At 41.0% G+C, this 12,183-nt stretch overlaps 1 protein-coding gene across 1 annotated transcript in view; it reads left to right on the forward strand.

The window, feature by feature from the left end:
* The window catches only part of LOC130931934 (protein HID1-like), a 51,092-nt gene that overhangs the window by 29,030 nt on the left and 9,879 nt on the right, over positions 1–12,183 (forward strand). The window contains exons 14-18 of the mRNA XM_057861169.1: positions 3,680–3,907; positions 4,577–4,713; positions 5,370–5,456; positions 8,884–8,975; positions 9,050–9,208. Coding sequence (XP_057717152.1) covers positions 3,680–3,907; positions 4,577–4,713; positions 5,370–5,456; positions 8,884–8,975; positions 9,050–9,208 — 703 coding nt within the window. The remainder of the gene's footprint in view (positions 1–3,679; positions 3,908–4,576; positions 4,714–5,369; positions 5,457–8,883; positions 8,976–9,049; positions 9,209–12,183) is intronic.

Raw genomic sequence — 12,183 nt, forward strand, 5'->3', positions numbered from 1 at the left:
TAGACAGCGATCAAACAGCAAGGCGAAACAGACTCAGGCGGGGAGGCAAGCTCACCTTATCACACGTCAGTAAAAGGTTCCCGAGAAAAATGACCACGATTGGTTAAACATTCAGTCTTTTGAAGGCTCTCCTGGGGCGGGCAGTGGGCAGGGAGAAGGGTGTGTTTAGCATTATTGTCTGTTTTAGATTGGACAGGAGGAGTTACTTTTGTCCAGGCAACGAAGGTTGTGGATTTTGCCACCTCAGTGTCAAACGGGCTCTTGGAGTCTTGTCAGTCGTGTTATCAGTTGGATATCAGGCGTTCTCTGGTGTTCCTTGTGTTGGGACGGAGCGTCCCACCATTTGTTCTGGACTTTTCGGGAGTACTGCTTGTGGGAGTGCAGACGTGGGCTTGTAGATGTCTTGCCTCGTCAGCGTCAATCTTGCTCAGTCAGTTGCATACGCACACGTTGGGCTTCTGTGATAAGAAGGCGTCATGTATCTCTTATGCCCTATGGCAAATATATTATGGTGTTATGGTGTTATACTTATATAGCGCTTTTCCACCTTTCAAGGCGCTCAAAGCGCTTTACACTATCTCGCCATCCACCTAATTCTGCTTGTTTTCCTCAAACTATGGTATAGGTGCTATTTATTTTATATTGGGAGTGTTAGAGTAATAGAAAAAGTAAATAGAAGAAAAGATAGACACTTGATGTGTCTAATCAAAATATGTACAGTAGACGTCCACATTGTCACGGACATAAAGGTGGCTGATGGCTAGAAATCCGAACAGTTTTTTAACGCGACACGAGCAATACCACGCTCATCTGCACACGAGCATAACCTTCTCCTTCCATCCCACTGCAGCTCTGCCCGACGACGTTAAAAAGAGAAAAAAAAAAAAAAAAAGCGATATTCGGCACACCGGTTGAAAAACCCGGCTGTAGAGGGCACTCCTTTAACCCATTTGCTGCCATTAAAGGCACTGGACGTCCACTCCATTTTGACTGGGAGGGGTGTCGCACAAGCCAAAAAAATGCATAATAACAAAGAATTCGACATACCGTATTTTTCGGACTATAAGTCGTAGTTTTTTTTCATAGTTTGGCTTGGGGCGCGACTTATACTCTGGAGGGACTTATGTGTGAAATTATTAACACATTATTATTAGAGCTGGGAATCTTTGAGCACCTAACGATTCGATTACGATTCAGAGGCTCCGATTCGATTATAAATCGATTATTGATGCACCCCCCTCCCTTTATGTTTTGTATAGGGCTGTCAAAATTATCGCGTTAACGGGCGTTACTTAATTTTTTAAATTAATCACGTTAAAATATTTGACGCAATTAACGCACTAGGCCCGCTCAGACAGATTTAAATGTCAGTACAGTGAAAGGCCAACTTGTTAATTGTGTTTTATGGAGTTTTTCCGCCTTCTGCTGGCGCTTGGGTGTGACTTGCATATGTTATGTGGCGTAATGTCGCCCTCTGCTGCCGATTCAGTGCAGCTGATTCTCCTCTCGATTATTTGGGTTTCGGCGCGCTTTTCTGACGTTATTATATGTCGACGCGAACTCACACTAATAGACAGTGCTATTCAGACCAGCTAACGTCCGCATCCAGTATTCAGTGGCAGTTCTCATAGCCCCATCACACTGTTTGTGTCTAATACATGCATCGCTTGTGAGTTATATTCCTCCTTTGTTTATATTCATGAGCATTAGATAGTTATTGATGATGTGTATTTGAATTTGTTTACATATATGGTGAAATGCAGTTAAATTGTTAGATGCTTGTGAGCTAATTGGCTAGTGCTACTGCTCAAATAGACACGTGTGTGTACATTTTATGTTATTTTGTGATTTATGCAAGTTATTGACACATTGCCTTGTTATTTTCAGTTTTACAAAAATACAAGAAACGTGCTCCTGTCAAAAACAGATGACTTCAGTAAAGCCCATGCAACTTTGCCACACCGTCTGATTTCTTTTTGGAACTTATGTTCGCTATCTGTCAATTTGTGTACTCACACACATTGAGGACAGAATAGGGCTACTAGTTTATTTTTTGATTGAAAATTTTACAAATTTTATTAAAACGAAAACATTAAGAGGCGTTTTATTATAACATTTCTATAACTTGTACTAATATTCATCTTTAAGGAACTACAAGTCTTTCTATCCATGGATCACTTTAACAGAATGTTAACTCATTTGCTCCCGGAACCGTATAAATACGTTTTATTTTTAAATGCTCAACTGTCCCGCAACCGTATTTATACGTCTTTTGCGTTTTTTTTTTTTATAAGAAGCATATATAGGTTCCGCTGTATCTGAGAAACAAAGAAAAACGCTCCAAACCAATTTTAAAGCAATAAAACTGGCCACTGGAGGGCAGTAACGCATTTTGGAAGACTAGACAAGCCGATTCAACAGCAGTGAACGGCCGGCCAGCATTGTCAAAGCGCTGGCGGATTGAGCCCAGGCGGCGCTCCTTCCGGACAAAACAACGAGAGGACGCCTGGGACACCAGGCGCTGGACGATCGTGCAAAACGAGTGAAACCCCCCGTGGAGTGGCTCGCCTAGCAGACCCCGCAGAAATGCAAAAATAATCAATTTTTGTGAGACAGACAACGATGAGGGAAAAGTTTACACAGCTGACGTGGCGACAACGGCGTCATCTCGGCGACAAACCGTCATCTCTCAGTCGTTGTGTGTGAATAAATTGTTACTATTCTATCTAAAGCTCTATTTGTCTGGTTGTTCATAGTATTTTGTAAAAGGAAAACATTATTCAGATGTTTGGGATGTAACTAATGCAAAAAATAGCTTTGTTAAAGTCAAAGTTATGTTTGAAATGTATGCGTTTACAAAAAGCTCATTTTCTCCGTTTTTTCATCATAAATTGGAAAATTGCTCAAACTAAGCTATTTTCTAATGCTGATTTCTAAAGAATGGAAAAAGATACGAACTTACTTTTTTTTTCTGCTGAAAGAAGAGAGTCCAATCTTTCTTTTGGTGGGTTCAAAGTTTATATAGCAATAGAACAGAATTTTCTGTGGGCCTTGCAAAATCAGTCAAAATCCAGAAAAAACGGCCGGGAGCGAACGGCCTTGCTCTGGTGAAAATGGCTGGGAGTGAAAGAGTTAATAATGTTGATTTATTGTTATAATAAACAAATAGTCCTTATGTATCATATGTTGAATGTATATATCCATCCTGTCTTATCTTTCCATTCAAACAATAATTTACAGAAAAATATGGCATATTTTATAGATGGTTTGAATTGCGATTAATTGATTTTTAAGCTGTAATTAACTCGATTAAAAACTTAAATCGTTTGACAGCCCTAGTTTATTCCTCTTCGTTGGGCATTTTATGGCTGGTGCGACTTAAAGTCCGAAAATTACGGTATAAGTCACACTATCATTTAGGTCAACATTTTTATTGGGAATAGGTCACACCCCAAGCCAAACTATGAAAAACAACATGACTTATAGTCAAAAAATATGGTAACTTTTTCAACTTGAATTACTTGAAAGCAAAAACATATAAAAGATTATTAAATCTTGTTTTCTTCTTTTATCCTGCCGTCATGGGCTATTTGTTGACTCAGATGAATCAACAGCGCTTTCCATTTTGCATCTGTTGCTTCAGCAAAGCAATCAGTTTCTCTTCCTTTCCCTTCCCCAGGCAACTGTAACCTGGTGTACGCCATCATCCGCAAGCGTAACATCTTTCATCAACTGGCCAACCTACCGTCCGACCCGGCCTCCATCCAGAAGGCCCTGCAGAGGAAGAAGAAATCGCCCGACGTCATTTCCCGCACCAGCTCGCAGGAGACCGTCTCCATGGAGGGCTCGCGCCCCGCCGTGCCGGCAGAACCTGGCACCCTCAAGGCCAGCCTAGTCGCCATACCTGGTAAACAACCGTTCGTCATCTGTCAAGTTCAAATACGAATCCTAAGGTAGACATTTAAAATATTACCCAAAATAAGGAGAGAAGGCACTCAATTTGGTTGAAAAGCTTGCAAGGAGAAAGAGGGAAAACTATCCAGCTTCCGCGATCATTCTAACTATCCCCTCCTTCACTTTGCTTTTTATATGGATGGCCCTAGCAACAGACGGGTGTCTTGCCCTAAAAGGGAAGCAATCTGGCGACACCCCTTGTATTTGAATGGCTATGTGTGTGCATGTCGGTGGAATTAATATACATGTGTGTAAGCAAATTTCAGCAAAGCAAAACTGCTTCTTCTGCCTGGCCTTGAACAGGCAAGAGGCCTCCTCAAATGACAAATGAGCAAAATCATTTCTACATTGCGAGCAGCTATTGATTACAGCAATTATATAACAAACATCTCAATTACAATCACATCAAATACATTTCATGAAGCAATAGCATTTGGCAATGTAATAAATTGCAACAATATGATTTCTTAAATGTCCCAGACAGTTTAGATCTCAATGTCTGTGGCTTGTCCTTGAAGTTGGCTTGTGGAACCTGGGCCGGTTTAAACCAGTCAGAATGACAATGGGGCAGTTTTATCAAGAACTAAACATGTCTATAGTTATCAACCAATCGTCGTCGCAGGTATCGACAAACTGACCGAGAAGTCTCAGGTGTCGGAGGACGGCACCATGGTGTCCGTCTCTAAAATGGAGCACTCAGAACAGATCGCGGCCGGCGGGACCAGCGACACAGAGTCCAACTCCGGCAAAGACAATGAAGTCAGTGTGAGTTTGTCAAGAGGGCAGGGGTGTCCAAGCTTTTGGTCTCGTAAGTATTAACTAGGGATGTTCCGATCACATATTTTTGCACCCGAATCAGAGTTACCTGATTTTGAGAATCTGCCGATACCGGGATAAAAAAAAGGGGTTTTTTTCCAGTACAAAAGTTCCAAACATGTTACATTACTGTACTTTTTCCGGGAGTGTTGTTAAAGGGAACCACCAATAGAAAGACATGTAATTCCTAAAAGATAAATGTTAGTATGAGTTATAATAATTTGACATTAAAACCCCTCTTGATATTTTTGTTTTAATAAAATTTGTAAAATTAGTTTTAACTAGCAGGTCGCCATTGTTGTTGACGAGGCAACTTTGGGTGGTGACATCACTGGGCGGCGCTAGGTTTAGGGTTTCAATATTTTTTGACCACTTGGCTTTATGGAGAGACATTGTTTCAGTGACTAGCTCCATCTAGTTTCAAAGCTGAGAAGCGCAACTCAATGTAGCCTGAACTCAAGCTTCTTGTGCAGACCATTTCCAATGTTTTCATGGTTTGCTGCGGGCCAATAAATATTGGCAGTAGTTTGGACACCCCTCAACTATAGTCTAAGCATTCCAGCTGAGGTTCTCTCCTAATTGTACTTTTTTACTTACAGGATGTTTTCTACACTGAGGCAGAAATGGAGAGAAGACGCGTGTCAAGTGCTTCTTCAGCGTCACTTTGGGCTCCCACGCAAGACTGGGTTAGAAGAAAACAATCCTTTTCGTTACTCTTAAAGCATGATTGTCATTTTTTCTGGTTTTTCGGAAATGCACGACAAATTTGTCATTTTTTGTTGCTTCAGTTTAACAGCGTGCACCATGGCCAGTATATTACAAGCATAGGGACACTGTATATACAGTAATCATATGCATCCTTTGCAAAGGGTAAGAATGTCTCTAGAAAAGGAAAAATATCGGAACTGGAAGATTTTTTTTTTTACTGTATTTTCCGCACTCTAAGGCGCCCCTAAAAGCCTTCAAATTTGTCAAAAGCCAACAGTGTGCCTTATAATCCGGTACGCTTTATATGTGACTAATATTGGGTAATCATGGCATGAAATTCCCTTTAGCGCAGCTCCATCTAGTGGACGCATAATGCAACCCCAACCACCACTACTACTACTACAGTGGTATAAAAAAGTAACTGAACCGTTTGGAATTTCTCACATTTCTGCATAAAATCACCATCAAAAGTGATCTGATCTTTGTCAAAATCACACAGAGGAAATAAACAGTGTCTGCTATAACTAATACCACCCAAGCAGTTATAGGTTTTTATATTTTAATGAGAATAGTATGCAAACAGTGACAGAAGGGAGAAAAATAAGGAAGTAAACCATGACATTTAATATTTTGTGCCCCCCCTTTGGCAGCAATAACTTCAACCAGACGCTTCCTGTAGCTGCAGATCCGTCTGGGACATTGATAAGGACTAATCTTGGCCCATTCTTCTCTACAAAACTGCTGTAGTTCAGTCAGATTCCACAGATGTCTGGCATGAATCAATGTCTTTAGGTCATGCCACAGCATCTCAATGGGGTTCATGTCTGGACTTTGACCTTGCCACTCCAGAACGAACGTGTATTCTGTTCTTCTGAAACCATTCTGAAGTTGATATACTTCTGTGTTTTGGATCATTGTCTTGTTGCGGCAGCCAACCTCTTTTTAGCTTCAACTGTCTGACAGACGGCCTCAGGTTTTCCTGCAAAACATCCTGATAAACTTTTGAGTTTATTCCTCCATTAATGATGGCAAGTTTTCCAGGCCCTGAGGCAGTAAAACAGCCCCAAATCATAATGCTCCCTCCACCATGCTTCACAGTGGGGATGAAGTGTTGAGGTTGGTGAGCTGTTCCATTTTTCCTCCACGTGAGACGTTGTGTGTTACTCCCAAACAATTCATCTTTGTTTTCATCAGCCCACGAAATATTTTGCCAAAACTTTTGTGAAGTGTCCAAGTGGCTTTTTGCGAGCATTAAATGAGCAGCAATGTTTTTTTTAGACAGCAGTGGCTTCCTCCGTGGAGTCCTCCCATGAACACCATTCTTGGCCATATAGTCGATGTGCGCACAGAGATACTGGACAGTGCCAGTGATTTCTGTAAGTCTTTAGCAGACACTCTAGGGTTCTTTTTTTCCCTCTCTGCGTATTCTGCACTGAACTCTTGGTGTCATCGTTGGTGGACGGCCACTCCTTGGGAGAGAAGCAACAGTGCCAAACTCTTTCCATTTGTAGACAACTTCTCTGACTGTCGATGGATGAACATCCAGACTTTTAGAGATGGTTTTTATCCTTTCTCAGCTTTATACAAATCAACAATCGTTGATGGCAGGTCTTCAGACAGTTCTTTTGGCCGAGCCATGATGCACATCAGACAGTGGTTCTCATCAAGACATTTCTTACCAGGTGTGTGTTTTATAGTGGGCTTTAAACCACTCATCAGTGATTGGGCACACACCTGATTTAAAATGTTTGGTAAAAATTTCAGGTTTCAATTGCTATTTAAGTCTACTTAAGCAGAGGGTTCTCTTATTTTTTTCCCCCTTCTGTCATTGTTTGCATGTTATGCTCATTAAAATATGAAAACCTATTAATGTTAGGGTGGTTTTAGTTATAGCAGACACTGTATTTTCATCTGTGTGATTTTGACAAAGATCAGATCACATTTGATGGTGATTTTATGCAGAAATCTGACACATTCCAAAAGGTTCAGATACTTTTTCATACCACTGTACTGTGCCTTATAATGCGGTCCGCCCTATACACGAAGTCCCCGGGTGTTTTCCGAAATTTCTAGGTACGCGGTGAGTCAGCAACAGGCAAACACTTTTGCTCAATAGACGATGTTTATTGATTAGAAAATGCAGAATAAATGAATAAATGAGATTTATTGATTACAATCCCACAAAAGCAAGCATCAACAGGTCAAACCTGCACAATCAAAACAGGTCAGACATGCAAACAAGTAGTAACGGGTCGCTAGATTTGGGTTTGTCAGTCTCAGATCCCAGCGTTACCGTTACAGCTCAACCAAGTTGTCCCTTAGATATGCAAATCGCTTACCGTGACAAAATAGTGGGAAGCCAGCAACACTCCAGTAAGGCGAAGAAAAAGGGACACGCTGCGCAATGGGTACCAAATCCACCAGCAGGCTTCCTTTTTTTTCTTGTCCAGTGTTTTTTTTTGTTTTTTTGTCACATAAACAGTACTTTATTGCAGGGGTTCCCAACCTATTCCACTAAGGCACACTGTGGGTGCAGGATTTCATTCTTACCAAACAAGATGACAACACTTTTTCCCCAATCTGGTGTTTTACAAGTGCAATCAGTTGATTGCAGTCAGGTGTGGCTTGTTTTAGCAGAAGCCTCATTGGTTCAACTGTCTCTGCTGGATCGGCTGGAACAAAAACCAGGACCCACAGTGTGCCTTGAGGACTGGGTTGAAAACCCCTGCTTTATTGTACCTTACAGTACAATCTAAGTTGTCCCTTAGATATGCAAATCGCTTACCGTGACAAAATAGTGGGAAGCCAGCAACACTGCAGTAAGGCGAAAAAAAAGGGACACGCTGCGCAATGGGTACCAGATCCACCAGCAGGCTTCCTTTTTTTTCTTGTCCAGTGTTTTTTTTTTTGTTTTTTTGTCACATAAACAGTACTTTATTGTACCTTACAGTATCTTATTTTTTACTTTACTTTATTAATATGGCGTGTTCTGTCCTCACTAAATGTGAAGTTGTTCAACTTGACAGCAAACAATTGTGCTTTTTGAAGCTTTTTACTTCCTTCGCTTTTGACAATTTGCAAAGCTGTAACACATATGTACATGGCTGTTCAAAACGACACTTATTTTAACAATAAAACACTTGACGCAAAACAACTGGTGTTCAAACGTCCATTTAGTCTGATCAAAATGTAAATTTAGTTATTTTAGGGTACTTAAAGGGTTAATTTCGACTTAAGCGGAAATTGGGTTCACGTCTCCAGCGTAGGAACGGAACTTGTTCATAGCCCGGGGACTACCTGTAATGTTTTGGGGCGGCACTAGTACATAAATATTGAGAGAAAAATCGGAAACATACCTAATGAGTAAAACGTTTAACTTCCGTTTGCCATGTTTTTGCTTGCCAGGTCCTATCCTGGAAGTGTAAGCTTCCTCTACAGACCATCATGCGTTTGCTTCAGGTGTTGGTTCCACAAGTGGAGAAGATCTGCATTGACAAGTACGCAATTTTTCAATCACCTTTCCCCACGTTTAATTTTTTTTTTTTTTAAACTGTGAATACTTGAACGGCAGGGGTCTGACAGATGAATCGGAGATCCTCAAGTTCCTCCAGCATGGCACCTTGGTGGGCCTGCTACCCGTCCCTCACCCGATCCTCATCCGGAAGTATCAGGCCAACGCTGGCACGGCCATGTGGTTTCGAACCTACATGTGGGGCGTGGTATACCTGCGGTAAGCCACACCGGAATGGCCACATACCCCAACAAATATAACTAGGGCCGTCAAACGATTAAAAATCTTTTAATCGAGTTAATTACAGCTTCAAAATTAATTGATCGTAATTAATCGCAATTCTAGCCATCTATAAAACATGCCATATTTTTCTGTAAATTATTGTTGGAATGGAAAGATAAGACACAAGACGGATATATACATTCAACATACGGTACATAAGTACTGTATTTGTTTATTATAACAATTAAATCAACAAGATGGCATTAACATTATTAATATTCTCTTAAAGCGATCGATCCATGGATAGAAAGACTTGTAGTTCTTAAAGGATAAATGTTAGTACAAGTTACAGAAATTTTATATTAAAACCCCTCTTAAAGGGTATGAAAACGCAAAGTGGGTGTGAGACATCAATAGAACCGTTATGTGCCAAGATAACAAATATTGATAAAGTTAACAAAAAAATCAATCACATTAATGAGCAATTATCGAAAATAGATCGAAAATGACGAACATTTCCGAAAGTGTTCCGGGAACAGCCGAATGGGGCGGAGACGTCATAACAAGGAAACAAAAGGTCGAGGCAGGTGCCATCGTTGTTTATCGACGAGAGAGTTGCGTTCGTGTTTTATCAAAAAATCGCTAAAATGGTTCAAACCTGTGTGGTTTACAAATAACCATTTGTCGCAATGTCGTATCCATGAGTTCCCGAACGCGAGAAAAAGAGCTGGACTACGCAGACAATGAGTAAAGTTCGTCAGTGCTAAGAGGGCTAATTTTGCAATTTTACAGGGAAACGGGAACCTGACGAGCCAGAAGATGTGCCTACAACCTCAAAGAAAACAAAATTTATGCTACTTCCCAATCACTAAAGACCCACGAACTGCGAAGGAGTGAATTCGTGACCCGTATGTGAATAAATCGAGTGATTCGAGCATGTCTATGGAACAGGAATATCAGCTTGTAGAGATCGCAAATCACGGCGACTTAAACGTACATTTGAGACAACAATTCTACCAAAGTTCTGGATTAAAGTCATTTCGGAACATCCCGACATCGCTAGGAGCGAGCTGAAAACTGTGCTACAATTTCCAACATCGTGTATTTGTGATGCTAGCTTCTCTCACTCTCCCATCTTGGGACCATCTCGTCTCAACGAAACAAACTCAGCCCTCCCACTGATTCAGCGGGTGAGTTGTATTTTTTTCCCTGCACTTAACACGACGGGGCTAATAACAAATGCTATTTTATATTTGCTGTATTTTTCTGCCGCACATTGCCGGTGTTCTGACAAAGTTGGCATGCGCGTAACGTTAAAAAGGACCGCGAATGCAGCGATTCCTAAGTACACACTACAAACTTTCTTTAAAGAAAGGAATATTAACTTACGTTTGCCATGTTTGGCGCACACAACAACTGCACGTAGCCCTCTCACTTAACGACGTCGCCGTGTCGTTAAGCGTTAATTTACGCCATTTCCGTTGTTGCACATGTATGTTTGTGATGTAAGTAGTTTTTTAGCACCATTGGATAACATTGAGAGTCCAACTGAATATCAAAGTGGGACACCGGTCCGTGAAAAAAAGACCCAAATCACACCGGTCCGTGGTGCAAAAAAGGTTGGGGACCCCTGCTCTAATCCCATTCATATTTGTGTCGGTTGGCAGAGCGAAACCGATGATAGCATATTAAATGATAATTATTCTATACATTATTTTGCGGTCACGGTGTATCAGCTTCACAAAAAGAAATGCAAAACAAACCATTCGGTCATTCTGTTGCCACCGGTGTTTCATCAGTGTGATTGCTCCCCTCAATGATCCTTTCATTAGGCTGCATTGGCTTTCGTTTGGGCTCAAATTGATAACCCAAAACACCAAAGAAAGGTTCATAACTCTCCTCGTCACCATTAGAAGAATGTTCGTTACGTCGGATTCATCGCTGCAAATAGAAACAAAATTGTCCGCTATCATCGCCGCCATTCAGTACTAAGCACTGAGCCGGCTGTTTCCCGAAAGTGACGTCACGCACACAATATGCTAGATTTCCGGCATCTCGGGAGTGGGTCCTTTTAGCTTGACAATCGACCTAATTTCTATCATTTTCTTGGTGTTGCTATGTGTGTAATTACACGAAGTGGCATGATATGAATTCAAAAGGCATGTGTTGATGGATAAATGATGGAATATTAGCATTTCCCCAGGTGCTGTCATACCCTTTAATGTTTTCGTTTTATTAAAATTTGTAAAAATTTTCAATCAAAAAATAAACTAGTAGCTCGCCATTGTTGACGTCAATAATTACACCATGCTCATTCATTGTGCTGAAGCCCATAAAATCATTTGGATGCAAGCGCCAGCAGAGGGCGCCAAACACCAAAAAACAAGCCGACATTACACTGTACTGTCATTTTAGTCTGTTTGAGCGGGGCATGTGCGTTAATTGCGTCAAATATTTTAACGTGATTAATTTAAATTAATTACCGCCCGTTAACGTGATAATTTTGACAGCCATAATGATAACACTCTTAATTATCATGTTTCATTGCCAATAGCAGCCAATGAGTTAAAGTTGGTGTTTGTTTCACATGGCAGATTTGGAGTTTTAACGTGACAAATTTTAGGTCCCGATGTGTGAACAGGAAAAATAACATGTTATGATGAGGTGAAATTTCACGTTTAGTGAAAGCAACACTAGGTAACTTTTCAGTTTTGGTACATTTTAGCGACGTCAGTGGACAAGAGCGGTAGTGTTTTGCCTTTAGGAAGACATTTCCTATGAGGGCTCGCGCACACCCGCAGAGTGTCGTAAAATCATCACGTCCCGGTCGCCTGCTGATGGATTAAGCAACATTTGTTTTCAGCGGCTGTGTGAAGGATGAATAATAATAAGGTAATGAGACCAGTTGTGGCTAAACAATAATAGCCTGCAGTGCTGGCTAAAAAGCACCTCTGCAATTCTGTCATATAATG

The sequence above is a fragment of the Corythoichthys intestinalis genome, chromosome 16, assembly GCF_030265065.1.
Source record: "Corythoichthys intestinalis isolate RoL2023-P3 chromosome 16, ASM3026506v1, whole genome shotgun sequence".
NCBI classification, from domain to species: Eukaryota; Metazoa; Chordata; class Actinopteri; order Syngnathiformes; family Syngnathidae; genus Corythoichthys; species Corythoichthys intestinalis.